Source organism: Dromaius novaehollandiae, chromosome 21 (assembly GCF_036370855.1).
Source record: "Dromaius novaehollandiae isolate bDroNov1 chromosome 21, bDroNov1.hap1, whole genome shotgun sequence".
Classification (NCBI taxonomy): Eukaryota; Metazoa; Chordata; class Aves; order Casuariiformes; family Dromaiidae; genus Dromaius; species Dromaius novaehollandiae.
This window is the reverse complement of record NC_088118.1, coordinates 1554310-1573732: the sequence shown is the minus strand read 5'-3', so window position 1 is coordinate 1573732 and position 19423 is coordinate 1554310. Positions and strand designations below refer to the sequence as shown.

General features: G+C 46.0%; 1 protein-coding gene across 7 annotated transcripts in view; it reads left to right on the top strand.

Moving 5' to 3' along the window:
* The window catches only part of SIK3 (SIK family kinase 3), a 104724-nt gene that overhangs the window by 62853 nt on the left and 22448 nt on the right, over positions 1–19423 (top strand). For all 7 annotated transcript variants that reach the window (XM_064524178.1, XM_064524177.1, XM_064524176.1 and 4 more), the window contains 4 exons: positions 8580–8741; positions 15687–15811; positions 16594–16717; positions 19184–19302. In XM_064524178.1, coding sequence (XP_064380248.1) covers positions 8580–8741; positions 15687–15811; positions 16594–16717; positions 19184–19302 — 530 coding nt within the window. The remainder of the gene's footprint in view (positions 1–8579; positions 8742–15686; positions 15812–16593; positions 16718–19183; positions 19303–19423) is intronic.

Below are 19423 nucleotides of genomic sequence, written 5' to 3'. Positions count from 1 at the left end.
GATCTAACATATCACAGGCAATACCTGCTGTGTTTGAATTGTCTTGGGGGGAAAGCAGTTAGTTCAGTTAAGAGAGGATACAAGAACTAGCGACAGTGCTACTTTGATCTTTATCCAGTGACTGCCAAGTCTTTCATAGAGATTCAATGATTATATCTCTGTAGGAGCCTTGAGGTGCGAGTGGGTGACCTGCTTTACAGATGGGTTTTTGAGGCGGAGATGCTGAATGGATTACTTTGACCTCAGCACATGAGACATCAGAGTGTTGCCGCAGTCTGGACAGCCTTTCAGCCTTATTATTTCCTTTGAGAAACACAAAACATACGTCCAAGTGCCTACCATCTAATATAAATTGCATCCAAATGGTTTCTTTAAGAACAAAATGACTGTAATCCAGTAACAGTTCTTAAGTACCTTTGCGCTTAGATGTCATGCTTTGCTTCTCAACATTGGCCATGTTATTTGGATTCTTCTTTGTCTGAGAAAGTTGCAGTTGAAGGAAGCAAGTGGCAGCTGATCTTTGGAAAGTGGTGAAAAACCTGAGTTCATCCAACCGAGTTTTCTACTTACTTCCTCAAAAATTAATTACAGTGCTGGGTGCTCAACAATTCTGAAGGCTTATGAAATTCATCTTGTGTTGTGCAGCAAGTTGTAGTTGCAACAAAAGCACTTTAATGCGTGTTAGATGCTGCTAGTGCAGTTGCGAGATATAGCTTGTGTGGGGATAAGTGCAGAGAAGTGTAAGCCACTTCTTAGTTTTTCTCTCTCTTCTGTTGAGTTTGGCAGGGACAGCGCATCTTTTTTTAAATCCAGAACTATGTGCAGGCTCATATACAAAGTTGGAATGAATTCTGTTGGTTGCAAAAATAGCCTCGTACATGAGTTGAAATGAAAATCTAATTGCTTTCTAAAATAGTTTATGCTGTAGTAAATTCAGCTCATTCGAATGGCTCATTAGAAATTCAGCCGCATTATACTGCCCAGCGTTTCGTCCTCGTTCATAGCTAGGAGCAGCGAGTCCGAACACTGCCGGGTATGTAATAGCCCGGGCTTTCTTAGGGATCGTAGCCAGGCGACTGAGCCTCCGCGAGCGTGGTCCGAGAGTGTCCAGGCACCGCGCGGGGCCCGGCGAGCCGCAGCTTTGGGGCAGCGAGGGGGAAGCCGGAGCCTCAGCTTCTTGTGATCGCAGGGCTTCCTGAGTGGCCATTAATACTTTGTTCCAGCAGCGGAAGCAGCTCACTGGGAGGAAGCAGCAACCCATTTTGGAAATATGTCCTTGCAGTTGTTAGCATCGCTGGTGCTGAAGAATCTCACGCCCTCAGGTTGAGCGAAAGTCTTGTTGCGGTGCAGGCCCTGCTTCGGACCCGTGTGTGCTCTTCTCCGCTGCGGTGCGGAGGAGGGATGCTCAAACTTGCTTGTCACTGAAGATAAAATGTTAGCAGAGTATTCCTTCAACTCAATATCCGTCGCTTTTATGGCAGACTTGTTAGGAATCGCCGGACTTGCTGTGAATGTGGCCAGAAAGGCGTAATTCCTTTACCCAGCAGCTGTGGCAATGGCTGCTGGGTGCATACATGAAAGTGCTGTTACTGCGAAGAGTGGTGTCTCTTGGTGGAGGGAGAAGGTTGCACTTAGTCCACGTTAAAGTGACTTTTAACTTCTGTTGGTAATTCAGCCAAGGTCTGCAGGAAGGCAGGCTTGGAAAGGGGCTGTGCTCGCAGCCCCGAAGCGTCCTCAAGCTGAGCCTCTCACCTTGCGGCCCTCTGAGCAGAATAATTTGTACAAACGCACGCACGCATGCGCACGCATACACAGCAAGGCAGAATTTGCCGCAGGGCCAAGGGTGCATCAGTGAAAATCTCACTAATCATCATGTTATCTGCTGCTGTTACCGGGCACTGGTGAATGTCTTATCTGTTTTGCTCGATTCTGTCAGAATAATGTGTCTGCATGACCTAGGTTTTAAGGTGAAATTGTAGTGCTGAGCCGCAAAAGGTGTGCGAGGGGCCTGACAGCCATGATTTGCTGTATGCTGAACACTTAATCTAAGACTACCTTGTATGCTTCGAGTTACTGCATTACATTTCTGTGCACTGCAAGTCTTTGTCTGAAGCAAATCTAAGCTGTTTTCTCTGAAGCTGTGAAAAAAAGCTTTCAGAGGCCTAAACTTTGCAATTACAACTATTACGGAGGAATGAATATTGGAGGGAGTTTTCAGCCGAAAGAAGAATAGTTTCTGTAAACGATCAGGCTTTAAAGAATGGCAGGCAGTGTTGGACACTTGACTTTCTTGTCCCTTGTTAGTTTGAGCTCTGCAGGCTTTCCTTGCTTGGCAGCTAGGAGAGCTTTAAGACCTGTTTATCTGAGTTTACAGCTCTGTGGCAGGGCTGATAACTCCTTTAGTGGCTAAGCCGTGCTCTTAGTGTCTTTGATCCATCTGCCATTGGGAACAGGTTTGATAATTCACTTTGTTTGCATAGCAGTGCATGGGAATAAGGGAGAAGACTTGCTTTTGGTTGTGCTGTTAGGTTAAGCGGTGAAATGTAAATTGTTATTTTTGTCCCTCTGCGTGTTCTGCATGTGGCTGGGTTGTTGGCTTGACATTGCGAACAAATAAATGTCTCCTTTTAAACATAGGATGCTCTTTGTTCCAGGTCTCTCGAGTGTCCTTTTTTGGAGGTCAACTAGAACATAGGCTAAAATGATGTTTAGATTTCAGCTGTTTACTATGAATGCTGCAAGTGATCTGCAGTCCGCATTGACAAAAATACAGGTACTTGGTTCATTAGCATATATTCTCAGAAAACTTGAGAAAATTATCTTCTGGCCAGTATGTAGTCCTTAGAATATATTTCTGTGATCAGTATGTCTTGGTGTATCTTAATAAGGTAATACCACCTTTGTAATTTTTAATTTTTAAATAGAGTTTAATTGAAGCCCAGAAGAGATAGTGACGCTTCCAAGTCAGGCTATAGAGGTATTGGCAATTGCCTGAAAATCTAGTCCGGTAGCTTTGGATCCAGTGCGCTTGTCCACTGGACCTCTTCTTCTCTGTTGCAAAATTTGTAAAATGGTGACGTTTCCCAGGACTGCTTGGCTGGTCCAAATTTTCAGTTAATTGTCCTGACAGCAGGAGGCTGAACTGGTGATGCTTCATTTGGCAGCTGAGGTGTCGTCTTGTCTGTGTGTCCTGTGAAATGTTTTCCCTGTCTCCTCCTCCCCTACAGAAGACCAGAAAGCTGCTTTGGCCCTGTTGGATGCTGCTTCCGTGCAATCGCATGGCTGAGTTTGCCTGTTTAAAAAATCTTGTAGTATTCCACATCTGGAACAGCGCCTGAGAAGTGCTCTGAATGGAGCTGCAATGGGGAGAGCTGGAGTGGAGCAGCGCTGGTGCAGACCTGAGTATCCGTCAGATCCTGAATGGAATTGCTGAGGAACGCTGGCGCGCGAAGGGAGAGGAGCCAGGCTGCAGCAGGGCACGGGCGCGAGAGCCGTGCCTGCGGTGCCCTCCAGCACCGTAAACACGCTGTGAAAGGAGCTCTTGCCCTCCGTGAGAAGCTTACGCTGAGCTGCTGTATGAGAAAAGAGCTCTCGGTGACGTGGTGTGTGCTGATGGGCCCCTCTGGGTCCTCAGGGAGGGAGGCTGGTGGCGGTGATGGTCTGGTACCTGGCTGGGGACGCGGGGACGTGGCCGGAGCTGCGGCTGTGACGCTAAGCTTGGCACGTCTGCAGTCTCCGAGCTGTTCTCCCCCGTTTACTTCTGCTTCCTAATGACATCAGCTCTCTGAGTGTGGATCGTGCAGACTCGTTAAACAAAGCAGTACCAGTCACTGGGAGGTCAGGCCGCTTCTGAGAGCGCAAGGTCACCAAATACGCTGCAAGTTTGGCTTAAACTACTACATGGGAGAGATGTGAAGCTGAAGTAGCATTTGTTGTCCATCTAGAAAGCAACTTAAAAGCGCAAGGAGTCTGCCTAGGGGTTAGAAGCAGAAGCTGCTGTGTATCGCTCCTGTCCCTTTATCAGGAGATGCTTTTTCTCTTCTGTAGGATTTCACTGCTTTTTCCGTTCGTTTGGTGATGCAGAGAGTGGCATGAGGTTCTTCACATGACTTTGGAGAGCAGTGACTGATGTTTTTAAGGGACTTGAAATCATGCGTTCCCTACTCTCGGGAAAGCGAGTAACTGTACGCCACCTTAGATTCAGAGGAGTGCGTTGGCAGAAGCATTTAATGCGTGCGAGTCAGTGGCTGGAGTCGGTGCTTCTGGGTTTGTGCTCGAAACCAGTGTGCTGGTCCCCCAGCTGAAGATTCGGGTCATCTCCGTAACCTCCCTCGCAGGAGAGGTTTATGCAGACTAAGCTTGCAATAGTTAATTTTGGAATACAGTTGCCCTGGGTGGTATGTGGAGTATTCTGTAGCTTCATTGTTTCTATCCTTCCTCTGGAGCTGGTGCAGAAATGTCAGCGTTCTCCAAACGCTGTGCCTACGTGCAGAGCTTGGGGACGGGCCTCCGCTCCGGATTTCTTCATTAAACGTGAAATGTCACATCTAAGCTGCAGAGACTTTTCTGCAGTCTAAGCAAGGCTAATGAAAGGGGAAGCGGCGCTTTGTGAGCGAGCGGACATCTGGCCGGGCTGCCTTTGCAAACAAAGCTCTGCAGCGTGCGCCGCACCAAATGGTGCGTTTCGCTGCCCGTGCCGAGGGACGGATCCGAGAACTCGCCCTGGTCGTGCTGGAAACCCGGCAGGGAAGAGGGGAGCGCGGGCAGCAGGAAGGCCGCTGAGGGCAAGCCGTGCAGCGGGTTGCGCTCTGTACGGTGCCCTAATGCTGTCAGACCCTTAAAGCGACGCTTCCTGGTGACCTGGCGCCGAGGAAGTAAATGAGCAGTTTGAGAACTCGATTTGGTCATCTTACATCAGTAGTGCAATAGTAGTGTCTTTCCCTTTCTGGAGCGTTTCTGAGGTTTTCTGACAGAAATCGTGCATTTCTGTCCTCCTTGAATGTTTTCGTCCTTTATATTTGAACCTGGACAGAACACAAATACACTTAGAAGAGCCTCGCAGAGATGCGCCTGCTGGAATAGCTTGGATTGATTTCTTGCCTGCAGTGGTGAAACACGTAAAAGAATGTTTTTATATATTTTCTTTACGCTGAGAGATTGGGATGTTGCGCTTTGTTTTAGGAGTGCTTACTGCATCAGCAGGTTGCGTTCCCAGACTCGAAGATTAAAAAATGTGAATGACCCTGACTTGGTTAGGAACCAGTCTAGTGTCCATTAATCACTAGCCATTTAAATTGGAGCAGGCCCTTGCTTAACTTTGCTCATCGGTGTCACAGCTCGTCTGAGTAAAAGATTTATGACAATGTGCAGGACTTGGTGAAGTATGATGGGACCATTTGTGATAGTAAGTTTGGCTTTTACTAGCAAGTGAATTAAGAGCCACGCTGGCATTGGTGATGGATTACCTTCCACGGCCCCGGTTCAGATTTGCTCGTGGAATACGTTTCTCTGATGAATAAAACTTAGTTGACAAGTTTTTGGAAAAACAGCTTTGCTCCTGCACGACATTAGTAGTCAAGCCTAGAGAAGCAGGTTGCTGTTCAATCAGAAGCAAGCAGAACTGCTTTGATGTATTTTGGTAATTAGTATTTACTGCAAATCAATTATGTCACAGGTATTTTAATTAATGGGTGGCTGGGAAAAATACAGCCACCTGATGAGAAACCTTCAGAAGTGATTTATTTTCATAATTTTTGAGAATAGATATCTCTATCCAGCTCTCTTCAGTCCAAATAGAGTTTATGAAGTGAAACAAACTGAAGTGATTTGTTTTTAGCTAGAAGTCTTTTGAGGTCAAATCCGTGGCCCAGCTGAGAAGTAATAGCCTTGTGAGATGGGCAAGGAGGTAATGTTGGGCCTTCACACGTTAAATTTGATCTTCAGTTGGCTCTCAGGGTATCATTACAGCGGGTCGCTGACTTGCACCTGTTTCGGGGTAGCTGTATGAATATGAAGCCTTCATCCCCCCCCACCTCCCTGCTTTTCTTTTTTTCTTTCTTTCTTTCTTTTGAGGGAGCGGGTGCTGCAGGTATCTCTGTATCCCCCGGAGATTTCTTTCAGAGCTGCTGTCTCGAAGGCATCTGAGTAAAGCTGAATGTCTGCCCTGTCATACGAAATGCAGAGATGCAGGTGGAAGGGAAGGAGAAACCTACTGGGCTTTTGTTTGCAGGTGCCTCTGTTAATTTGCCCTGTGACTTGATTTCCAGCTCCGCGGTGGCGCAGGATGCTGTGTAATTAACCTGGAGGAGGCGAAGGACAGGCGATATGTGCTTCGCTGCCTGGCTTTCAAATTGCTTTCACCCGAGGAAGTCTGCTTAACAAACAAGAGCTGCTGAATTAACTCCCCAAACGGTGATGTTCCTCGCGCTTGGTGGCAAGAGTCCGCTTTCAGGAGGCAGCCTGGATTATTGACCTCTAGCCTAGGTTTTTCTGTTTGTGGTGGTGGCTGCTGTCCAGTTTTTAAAAATCTCACTGTCATCTACAAAACCCATGAACTAAATGCGCTGCTGCTTACTCACTCCAGCACATGCTTCTATTAGAGAAGAGAGGGTCTGACCGAGTCTGAGGACCTCAGAGAGGGTCCTCTCCTCTCTCTGAAGTCCTTCCTGCACGTTAGGGAAACTTGGCCACCCTCCCAGCCTTGCACGTGGGTCAGGGTATGTGGTTACTGTGGGATCTCCAGGACGCCTGACAGGTTTCGCCTGCTTTTTTTTTTTTTTTTTTTTTTTTTTTTTTTTGTAACCCTGTCCCTCAACTTCATAATCTCACAAATTCCGGTTCCTAGCGATGTCTGTTACCATGCTACGTCAGTTTTAGCTAGAGGTTTGCTTATGGAGCAGAGAGAGATTAAGAAAGTGTGATAGTTGTATTTAATAATTCAACTGCCAATGACTCTCTTTTGTTTCGTTTTTTTCATGCTAAAGCAAATCCCATCTCATTGCCAGGGACAAGAGACTCCTGGTACAGCTTTGTTGCCTGTGCTGATTGTGCTTCAGGGGAGGGGTGTGTTCTCCTCCTCCTTCCTGTCCCATTTTTTTACTGCCTGTCTCCAGCCTTTTCATCCTAACTTGCAGGAAAGTATGAATAGTAGTTTGCTAAGCCTTTGACACTGAAAGTGTTTGGCAGCTGAAGTGGCCTCTGCAAGATCTGAGACCTGCTGAGGAGTTTGAAATGGTTCCTCTTCAACCAAGTCTTTATTTTTTTTGGTTTTTTTTAAGAAGCCTTATTTTTACTAATCTAGTGCTTTCAAGTTTGAAATGGATTTGTTTAAGTTGGATTGCTGTTTTACACCTTCCTTTGTGACCTGCTAAGTCAGGTGGAGGCTTGTCATGTCCATGTTTGAAAGGATGGCTTTCAAGGAAAGCCTAGCTGGCAGCAGATAGGACATTTGAGTGAGAATACAGATTTTCAGCAATGTATTTTAGAGCTTTGGGTTTCCTTCGCAGAGGTAAGTTTCATTTTTATAACAATGCGTTACAGAAAAAAATGCCGTTCTATTGCAGATACATTTTTTGCACCAAAACAGTAGCAAATAGCAAGAGACTGAGTGTAAGTGTTAAGAATTCCTGCACGTGTTGAAGTGTGTGTGATGATTTCCTTTTGTTGCATTGCAGAAGTAAAAACGTTCCTGAAACTGCACTTTTGTACTGATATGCAGCATTTATAATGGGAGCTTTAGGAACATCTAGAGTGGATCTCACCACGGTGTACTTTGTAGAGTGCCCTGTGTCTGCTAGAAGCAACTACAGTGAGTGTCAGAAGTAAATGTAAAAATGCTACTGGAGCAGGGCTGCCATAAACGCTGCTGAGCTTACTAGCACTTCACCCTGATCTAGTAATGACTCTCTTTGACTCTGAAGCAGGATGATTTTAAATACTTTCTGCAACTGTAACGTGCTTTAGCTATAATGCCAAGGGTGAGGTGCCAAAGACTAAAACTCCTCTCCAAAAAACAGAGGGGAGGCTAGGATGGCGTGTGGCTGTGAACTGTCACCTTTCACTGCCTAGATAGTATGCTATGAGGCTCAGTATTTTGCTTAAGGAAAAGGCTGAAAAAGATTTTAACACATTGGACTCATCACAAAACACAGTTCTCATTTTCCAGCCAGCTGTTCCAGCTGTTCCCTGCATAAAGGAAGGTGTGTAATTCTGAAGCCTTTCACTTGGCTTGGAGGCAGCCTGAACAACAGTCGGCTGTGGCCGAGTGACTGAGGACCGTGGCCGTACACGGGAGTCCTTTCCAGCGTAGCTTCAGGCCTTAAATCCTTTGCGATCAGCTAGTCAGGAATTGACCCCAGAGCACTGTGACATGGGCTGGATGGCCTGTCCTCTCCTTCCTTCTTTGTGTGCGTGCGTGTACGTGAAAGCAGGTGACGTGATCCCAGTAGGAGCCTGGAAAACACAGCAGTACCTGCCTCTCCTCGTGTCTGCATCATTTGCTACAAGCGCGCGAGAAGCCCGTATCCTGGCCGCATTCCCTGTGGGAGTAACCACTTTGTTCTTTACTTTGTTCCTTACAGATCACTTGGTAGCTCACGGACGCATGGCAGAGAAGGAAGCTCGGAGAAAGTTCAAGCAAATAGTGGCTGCTGTCAACTTTTGTCACTGTCGTAACATAGTTCACAGAGATTTGAAGGCAGAAAATCTACTTTTGGATGCTAACCTTAACATCAAAATAGCAGGTGAGCTAAGACTAGCAGTGTGGGAGGAAGGCAGCTGCTTTCAGAAGTTGATAAATGTAGGCATTGGCTGCTTCCAGGTATTCAGAAAGAAGGAAACGCGGTGCAGCTAAAGGAAGCTTTGGATTTCTGTGTGGCCTGCTGCCCAGAGCTGACACCGACAGGTTGTAGCGAGGTGATTTATATCTCCCTTAAAGTAGTGCAAAATAAAGAAAGAAAAGCAGGTTTGATGTTGTATGTAGATTTGGGGGTATAGATGCTGCAGATTTTCAATGCACCAGATAATGGGCAAGACAAATACTAAAAATTGGCCTTGCTGTGAGTCCTGCTGCCAGTTTAGGATTTCTCTGAAGCAGGTCAGCTTAAGTAAGAGAGAAAGAATGGCAAAGTAAGGATGACAAAGTTGATGGTAGAGAAGTGAAGGGGGAACAGCAGTCTTGGTGTTGTTTTACTGTTTCTCCCCAGCGCTTTGGGCATTTTATTCAGCACGGGGAAGAGCTGACGTTACTATAAAACAGGCCCTTACAGTCTATGCCTAGCGCTTTGCCAGACGGTACAGGTCCTTTTTTGCTAATAACTGCCCTTCCAAGAAGCCTGCATCCTGGGCAGTTCCTAGACCGACCTGGCACAGGCCTGCGTGTCTGCGCTCCTAGGGGACGCGCGTCTAGGCTGTCTAGCTCTGTCTGCGAAGTACTAACTAGACTGGGCTTCGTTAGGCTCTGTGGGATTTTACAATAACTGACTGAAACAAAAAGAGATTTAATACTCCCTTGGTCATCTCCTTTCATGGGCTTTTGCTTTGGAATGGCTAATACTTATGTTCTTAAGTCTAGCAGAGCCTGTTTCACAGCAGAGCTTTTGGGAAAGCACTTTGTTACCTCCTCTCTTAGGAGGCTCCAAAGCCACCTACTAGCTTTGTGGCAGAGTGCGGTGCCGGTGCTGCTGTGGTGGGATGTATGATTAATATCCTGTGGTGAATGAGTCCATTCTTTACCTCCCTGATACTTGTTTTTGTTCTCTATAATACATTAGATTTTAGCATTTTATTTTTCTGGTAAAGCGATGAGTAATTACTTAGGCTTTTCTTATTGTCATTTTTGGATTTTCATGGAAAGAATTGGGAGGGAATAGCAAGGAGTGAAGGACTCGATGAATCTTCCTCTGGACACTTACTAGCATAAATCGCATCCTGATTTGCTTCAGTGCAAGGATGCTAACCTCTTCTTTGTTCTTCTCTGAGAAGATGACTGAGACACGTCGCAGTTGAAGGATTTGAGAGGTCCTTAGGTGTTTCATGTGTTTTAAGTGAACCTGCGCTGCCTTGCACTGTAAGTGCGTTTCTTGGCCAGCTGCAGACCACACAGCATGCCCTGCCTAGAACCGTGCTGCGTACTGTCACTGAAAGGGAAACGTACTGAAGATGCGGAGAAAACATCTCGTTTTTACCAGTCAGTAAGACTCACTTCCTACAAGTGGATAAGAGCATTGATACTGAAGTGGGATGGCAGCAAGCGCCTGTACGAACCTACTGTGCTGAAACAGCGACAGGGGTTAGCGGCAGAGAGTGGAATCCCTACAGGAAAGGTTGTTCAGGAAGGCTTCATAAGCAACACTCTCTGATATCTGTTGCATGTGAACATATGTACTAATGATTTGAGGCCATCTGGTATTAATGGGAAAAAACCTAATCTGTGTTGTTTCTCTAGCAAATTAAAAACAAAAAAAAACCCTTCAGAACTAACCCAGGTAGAAGGTGGACTACAGCTGGACTTCCTAAAGAGATGTCCACATGAGCATGCTGACGAGTTACGTGAATGTTTGAAAATTGTGGAAACTTTTTTTAACCTAAGGAAGTTGGAAACTATTTTCCTTCCAAATCTCTACTCCCAGAATGGACTCTAGAAGATAGTTCCCACCCATGTGGTGGTAGTGTTTTACTTGGCAGGAAGATAGAGTAGTGATTTGACATGTAGCCTGGAAAAGCTGATTTACAGCATAGGATTTTCCAAGTATCAAGTTTTGTCCCTATAACTCATCAATTATAACTTGACACCAGTTCTTCCATTGTTTCAGGAGAGGAAGAGAAGAAAAAAAAAAAAAAAAAGAAGATAGGAACTGATCTCTCTCACACTAGACCTCCCAGAATAAATGCTACAGAAATGCAAAAAGCCCTGGCACAGCATGGCGGATCAACAAAACCTTCTTTCCCAAACCTGTTAACAGTGTCTAACTCAAACCTTTTCAATACGGCTTTAAGTAGATATACAGCTTCCATCAGCTGAACGTCCAGCGTGTCTTCTGAGAGCTCCACGTGGTAGATCTGGTTACCGTTTTCCATTGAGTAGCACTAATGCAAGTAGCCCGGTGAGCCACAATAAGCCCTTATATAATCTCAAACACCCAGAATAGAGCCTGGGACTAAAACTATGTGGTTCTTTTGGGTATGAAATACTGCTAAAGGACATGTAATAATTCTCCATACCTTCCCAGACTTGGGAAAGAAGTCCTGATATTTTGCTATGAGTCCCCCTCCTCTAAGTGCTATGCTATATTGCATGGCATGCACAGTACAGAGAAAGCAAGTGAATGACTTTTCTGCACGACTGCTTTCTCACTTCACGTGCAGCTCTGTAGCAGGCAGGGTGGTGCCTGCCTGCTAATGCCGCTGATATGTGCCTGCACAGTGTTTAGCACCGTCTATAATGCCTGCAGCTTTTGGAGTTTTGCAGAACTTCCAGACTCCGGCCAGTGCAGATTTCCTAGCGCGTTACTACTGATCTCCAGCTGACCTTCCGTTGTAGCTTTGCATCTCTTTTTTATTCAGCATTAGTTAAGTAATTGTCACTTAGCAGTATATTGTAGCAGTCTTGTAACTGCTGATCTCGCTTGCAGGTATCCAGAAGAGTTAGGCTTTTTGGTCTGTTGTGACTCTAGGGTTCTCCTGTAAGCAGTCACACAGAAATGCTGTTACCCTAGCTTTCATCACTCCCATGGGTGCTTTTTCTCCAGTGTCCCTTCTCAAAGTCTGAGTCAGTCGCTTCTGACACTGTGTTCCCTTGTGCTCCCAGTCCGAAAGTTCAGCCAGGAGTTGAGATTACTGCGAAGTACGCAGGCCTTCCTAGGATACGGTTTCAGAGAGGAATCCAGTCTGTGCATTGCTTTGCATTTGTTTGCAAGAGCACACTCACTCTGTCACCAGAGTCCCTGTTGTACTGGTGCTAATGGGCTCATATGAGAATGGTCTATTACGGAGTTTTCCTTTGGCTTATTAGGACTTTGATTTTTGGTGTCACTTGTTGAACTGGCTCTCCACTTTTCTGCAGTTAGAGATGTCTCTTTTAGATGTTGTTGCTGTCTCAAATCATCACGAGCTTTAGCATGCTCTTTAAAACTGCCTTTTTTCCCTTTGCATCTGTTTGGGAAATGAGACCTGCTTGCTCCCTGGGTGCTTTGGATTTGTAAGTCTTTGCCTGGAGTGTAGTGACTCTCGCAGTTTTTAAGAATGCTTATTTAAATAATACTTTGTTTTTGGGTGGAGTTCTTTTTTAAAAAAAACTTTTGGTTTTTCAAAACCTCCCCCGCATGTATATTCTGTTTTGGTTTTTAAAAACTGCCGTTTTCACCACACTTGACCTCAGTCCATTAGGCACAGGTGGGTTTTGGAAAACTGTTTCCAGTCTTTGAGCAGTGCTTTGCATAAACCAGAGCCGTCTGGTTCTAGGTTCCTGCAGATACGAGACATCTGAATCACGGTGGGGTCTGGTGTGCTGGGTGAAGCAGCAGCTCTTTACCGTGAGATGCTTTGTTCTAAAATCCGGGGAAGCTGTAGGGTGAGTGTCGGTGCTTCCAGGATCTGCTGGTTGAATACCTACACGTTTGCAGCGTCTCTGCCTTTTTAGCACGGTTTCTGAAGGAGAGAGCCGGGGCGGTGGCTCTGCCTGCCCATCTCCTATCCGCGTCCAGAAAAGCTGTGAACCTGCGGGCTAATTTCAGCCCGATGTGTGAGAGGGGTAAAGTTTCAAAGACAGCCAGTCTCGCGCAGCTTTGAAGCCTGGCAGAGGGCTGCGCGAGGCAGCTGGCGGGTGTCCGTCCCAGGCAGCTGGCGGGCGCGCGGCTCCCGTCCCTTGCCGAGCTCAGACTTGGTGCTGTACCTTACAGGGTTGTCGGCCAAGAACCACGGGCACCCAGGTGTCCCGGCTGACCGGGGAGCTGTGCGCTGTTGTGCAGGGGGTGGTTCTGCCTGTCCCAGTGCTGGCAGAGGCAGTACGTTTTTTTTCTCTAAGATTTTTGCTGTGAAATCCTTTTCCTGTCACATAACTTCAGTGTCTCTGTCATGTTTGTGTCGTTCCCATTTCCAAATTCTAGTGCGGTGCAATATAAACTGTCGTCTTGTCCTTTACCCTCTCCTGACAGTGTGCTCTTACTAGCAGTGGGTGAGTTTTTGTACCGTAAGCAATACCTGGGTCCATCAGAGCCCCGGCAGCGGTACCGAGCTTTCCCTTCTCCCTGCTCCCGCGAGCAGTTCTGTGCGTGTCAGACGGGATTACTAGGCAGTTAAACACCCATTGAAAGTCTGCTAGAACCACAACCGTAAAAAGACAAGGTGCGGTATTAGCTCCTTGGAAACGTGGGTGGCTCCCGCCGCTCTGCAAAGCCTCCCAGAGTGCGTACAATCAAAGGATAGGTAAGAAAGACTAAACTAGAGTAGTTTGCTCAAAATAGCACTGAATTGCAAAGTACCAAAATTCTGACTTGTTCTTGCACAGTTGGAAAGAGTGTTTACATGTAAACTTGACTACAAATGCTGTGCCATTAGAAGGCGGAAGTATATTTAGAGCTGTAGTTTCTACTGCTTGTGCTGGTAGTCGTAATTCAGGTACACGTTAAACATCCCACTTCAAATGTGAGAGAGTAATTCAAAAGCTTGCAGAGGTGGAGATGACAAATGTGCAGCTGTGTGCTATTTCCATGAATTAGTCCTCCGAAAGCTGACTGTTCTTGTGCTTTGGAAGTTGAGACAATTTATTTGACTTCCAGCAGTAAAAACGCAAAGGGTGTTTAAGTGCCTGGTTTTGATATTGTGATGCTTTTAAAGGACACACATTGAAAGGAAATGTGGAAAGGTAAATTTACCTTGGTGAATGTGTATTTACCAGAGATGGTAAGATTAACCGAGATGGTAATATACCCCCATCTCTGAGCACCCTTTTAAGATAGGGTTCGAACGGCATTCTGTATACTCCGGGTATTTCGGCAGGAACGCGGTGTTAGATGCTCTCCACGGAGGGAAGCTCTGTACTGGGACTTTTACTCCCTATGAAAGGATAAAGCAAACCTACCTTCTGCGTTTTGAGTTATCGCGAGCTGCTGTAGCTGCAGCCCGCTGTGACTAGCTGTGCCGAGGCAGCGTGCCGATTTCTGCAGAAGCCATTTGAAAGGGAAGAGGATAGCGGCTTAGGTTAGGTCCTGGGGAACGCTGCGTGGAGAGCGGAGACTGCAGCCAGGAGCCCGCACTATGCAGTTATTCTCACGCTGTGGAGCAGTACTGCTATCAGCAGTGGGTTTTGGCTTTGTTTTTTTGCTGTGATGCCTTTTGGTTTAATCAGAATTTGCAAAGCGAGTATTTCCTCTCTGTCTTCCCCGTTTTCCATCATTTCTCACGCGAGCCTGACGTGATGATCTGCTACTCATGCAAATGCTATGAGAAAGGCACTTGCTGCCGTGGGTCCCGGTCAGCACGCATTAACGTCATTCACCCTCCTGGCACGTTTCTAGCATAAACATTCACAGGCAAAGCAATCTGCAAATAACCGTTGTGGCATGGCTGCTTTGGACAGAACTTGCTCCTAAGGAGACTGTTTATGGGACATGTAAATGCTTCTCTCTTACTGTGGGGTTTTTTTTTTTTTTTTTTTTTTTTCCAATTAAGGTGGAAAAGAAAGAAATGGTTAATGAGCATTCCTTTCTTTTTATAAGAAAAAGCTTGCTTCTCTGAAGCGCAGTTCTTTCAGTGTAGCTGAATGTTATCGGCTGAATCCGGTCTTCTGTTTCTTTGCCATCTTTCCAGTACAAGTCTCAGCTGTATGCACGGGGGTGGCAGGTTAATTAGTAGAGAGTGTCATTAGTGCCTACGGAAGCTATGGTTGACTACCCATAAAGTGAAGACCTTTCTCTTAATTTCTGTTTCAGGATTTATTATTCGCTGCTGGTGAATGATTTGACTTGGTTTGTAGGGCTGTCCACCATAGTCGAAGTTTCCAGTTCATGTGGTGCTTTCTGGAAAATAAATGAAAGTTTCCTGTTCTTTTTTCCTTCGTCTGCGTTCTGTCTTTGCTGGCAGCTGCCCTGTTCATAATGAAATTGTGAAACTGCTGTCGGAGAAGGTGAAGGTTGGAAATTAACATAAAAGATTTATGTGGGATCTTTTGAATGTAAATTGGAAGCCTAGTTTCAAGCTTTTCATCTGAACTGCAGCAACCCTGGCTGGTCTGATTGCTAGTAGATAGATAGACTCCAGCCCAGGAGAGTCACCTGCATCTGAAAAGCGAAGCGCAACCTTTTGGAAACGTCTTTGTGTTCTGTTAAGCCAGAGCAGTGTAGTTGTAGCATGTGAAGCAGGTCTAAGTTCAGTTATTTTGCTGAAGGTGGCTTAAATGAGGTGCGTTTTGTATTGTACGAAGCAGTTACGCAGCTGCTAATACTCTTTGTTCTTTTTCCCAGTACTGAGGGAGCAAAGCTGCAAATTTTCTGGGTGGTTTCAGCTTTGCTCTTAGTCTCCTTGCATCTTTTGTGCTCTGTTTTTCTGATGTCTGCATAACAGTTATCCATTGTGGGGTTATACGTGACCTTACTAGACTCAGCAATTTATTTAAATATCATTTGTTTACAGCAGTTGGAGTGGATCATATATTCCTCTAATCAGTTCTCTTTATCTCTTTATTCTTTCAGATTTTGGGTTCAGTAACATCTTCACGCCTGGTCAGCTGCTTAAAACCTGGTGTGGGAGTCCTCCCTATGCTGCTCCAGAGCTCTTTGAAGGAAAGGAGTATGATGGCCCAAAGGTTGACATTTGGGTATGTGATGAACCTCTTTTTCTTGTGTTTTATTTATTTACTTTTTACCCCCCTCTGTTTGGCTTTGCTTCCTGAGTACCTATACATGTCTCGGAGAGAAGTCCCTGGTACGCAGAGAAAAAGTTTTTCAAAGAAATGCATAAAATATTTTATTCAGGCTACTACGTCACATCCTTCTCTTACTGTGAGGCATCGTGCTTAAAATTTTAGCAGCCCTGAAATGCATTTTAATTCAGTGTCTTAAAAATACGGTGCACTTCAGTGTTGCTGTTGAATGGGTCATTTCCAACTGCTGTGGAGCTCGATCTCGTATAGCTGGAAGCTGCAACTTAGTGTTTTGTTCTCAAAGGCTTTTGCAGAGAGCACTTTAGCAGAGAGACTCGAGACAGCCTCCCTTATGGTACTGGCTGCGCGAAGTAAAGCCTGCTTTGACACGATATAGTCCTGCCTTTAGATGCTGAATTCGTTCCCATGTGGGACTGTTGAGGTTCACGTTCTTAGTCTGCGCGTGGACATGGCCCGGTCCGCTGTCATGGTGGCACTGGGCTGCCTAGAGGGGCGCTTGGGACTGTAGGCCTTTTTAACCACTGGATTTTGAGGCTTGAAAGCAACCCTAAATTGAGCTGAAATTTGAAGAAGGAATTAGACTGGCCTGGATCCGAGACCTCAGCAAGGTCCTTTCCAATGGGATTTGCGGTTTTTTTAAACTGCACTTACTACCGCTAGTTGCAGCGTCCCAGTCTCTCCCTGTGTTGCTGATGTGACCTTTGTTTTGGACGCAGAGTCTCGGCGTGGTCCTGTACGTGCTGGTTTGCGGCGCTCTGCCCTTCGACGGGAGCACGCTGCAGAATCTGCGCGCGAGGGTGCTCAGCGGGAAGTTTCGCATTCCATTTTTTATGTCCACAGGTAAGGCGCGTTGCTCGCTGCGATGTGCCCGCAGCACTCGGCGGGCACTGGTTGCCTTTCTGCTTTGACTTTTCTTGGCATACCTAAACTTTAATATACCAGTTGATTTATATGCCAGGTAAGTGATATGCCGGGAAGCTCTGTCAGTTGGATAGTGCTTTGTAACATAAGCTAAAATGATTTCTGAACCTAGACTTCAGAAGCCCAGATATTCTTATTTGAAGTCTCAGCTTTTGTGTATGTAACTATATAAACCATAGCAATGTGCTAGCAAAGATACACTTTTACTAAATTTTGGGAAGTGAGAAAATGGAATATGGAACAGTGATTTAGGAGTATAGAGCCTTTCACCATACCTGCCTTAAGCAAGACATTTTATTACAGTATTATGGCAGATGATTTTAAGTGACAAAACTTAATTTCCAGCAATAGCCCTATTACAAGCAAATGTCTGTATCCTGGTTCTGCAAAAATGTCTTTAAATATTTCATCAGTAAATCTTACGGTTCTGAAAAGTGTGGTTACTTCTCTAATAAAACCAGCCCCTCTGTACAACGAGTCATATGTAGGATTTCTTGGCTGGAAGCTCTCAGATAAAGAATAATTTAGCGTGGGCTAGCATGGCCTGTGTGGAGTGACCCAGCTGAGAGCTTCCTTACCTGCTTGCTTATTGGAAGAAAAGGTTCTGTTCATACAGAAAATGCTTGCTGAAATGTGGTGGGGTTTTGGGGGGAGGCGGTGTTGTGTGGGTTTTTGTTTGTTTGTTGTTGTTGTTTTGGGGGAGGGTGGTTTGATTTTTCTTTGTTTGGTTGTTTGCTTTTTTGTTTGTTTTTTTGTTTTTTTGTTTTTGGTTTTTTTGAAGTAAGCTTAGATCCCATCCAAAACTGGGGAAAGCCTCAACAGCCCCCCACTTTAAGATGCACATAATATGGTGGAGAGTAGTCATTCACAACATCGCACAGCGCTGTAGCAGAGCTGTGGTACTCTGTTAGCAATTGAAAACGATACCTTGATGAGGTCTTTGCTGAGATGTTGGAGATACTTTGCCTTTAAACACTTAATTGCCATCAGCTGCTGCAGATAGCTGATACCTTCAGCACTGGTGAGGATGGGATGTTTATTGCGGTGTGCTGGAGCTCTTCCGTAGATACACGAGTTCTGAGAAAGATGCAGCGCTGAGTGTTGAATGCGTTGGGCAAAACCTTACCTTTTATTCCTCCAGATCAAGGTAGCTTAATGTATTAAATTTTTTCTAGATGTGCTGTCTCTGTTTCCACCTCAGGTTGATAGCTATAGTTTATGCAGGTTTGTAATCATTGACAAAAAGAAAAAACAAATAGAGAAAATGTTGAAATCCGTGGCAAGCAGCAAGCCAAGAGCTCTTTTTGCCCTGTGTCCTATGCTGCTGCTGAGTGGGCAATGTCTTCTGTGTTCGGAGGATCCTAGCTCATGTTTTATAGCCCCCTTAAGTAGAAAATTGAACAGGAACGTAAGAGACACACGCTTCTCTGGTTCCAAGCTGAACTTTTCGTCAGATTTATATGCTCTGAGCTTAGGTGAAGTGTGGTGCTGCTGCTTGTTATTCTGCGGAAGTTGCCTGGGAGAGGTGTGTTCCTGCAGCGAGCCGAGCCGGGACTGCGCTGGCAGCCTGATGGATGGCTGCTGCGGTTTGCCCTTGCACCCTGAACTGCGAGTCACAGCCCTGGCCGGCGTGTCACCAGGGCAGGGAGGGACAGGGTCACAGCGTGCCACCTAGGGGCACCCGCCGACAGCACAAGGCCCCTTCGGCTTGGGCAGCTTCTTTCTTCTTAGCGTGGGGAAATCCTGCATGATTTCTTTTGGTTTATAGGTGAAAGGGACATACTGACCTAAAGATGTGTTGGCAATAAAACCTTGCACCAAATTTAATTTCAAATGAGACTTGAACATGCAGCCAGTGAGAACAGGCTTTGGAAGAGGGTGCTGTAATGTGCAGCAGTTCTAACAGCGTTAGACACTCAGCTGTGTGAGCTGCCTTGCCCTTCGCAGCTCGGAAAGCGGGAGATGCTCCTGCTTTGGAAAGGGAGAAACTACGGAGGTTTCTTGAGAGAGACTTTTATACTCCAGTAGCCAGTATAGACTGGTGCTCAGCCAGGAGGCTGTGGGTGTTCAGTGACACTCGGAGTCTCATTAACTTTGAGCATAAATCTGGTTTAGGTCTGTCTGGAAACAGCTACGTTCCTTGTCCTTAATAGCTGCCTGCACATAGCATCGGATGTCTGCAGCAGAGTTGTATGCCGAGGACTGAATGGGTGTGGATGTACAGAAGGAGGAGCAATATTCTGCTGTGTATGAATGGCTTCCTACAGAGAAGTGTGTGTTGGTTTGAAAGAGAAAGGAGCTTTTGCCATTGCAGTGCAAAGCTGCCTTTTGCAGCAGTCTCGTCCCTCACTGTGGGTTACTCGGTCTCTTTGTGTTCCCATGCAGAATGTGAACATCTGATCCGCCACATGCTGGTCCTGGACCCCAGTAAGCGGCTCTCAATGGAACAGATCTGCAAGCACAAGTGGATGAAGCTCGGGGAGTCCGATGCGGAGTTTGACAGGGTGAGAGCAGAAGTGTGCTGGTGTGTGAATGGGGACCAGCCAGGGCATGCAGGGCTGCAGACGGACTCCAGGCACGTAGCCTGGATGTTCGTTCTGGCTGCTGGCTCTTTAGGGCGTTACG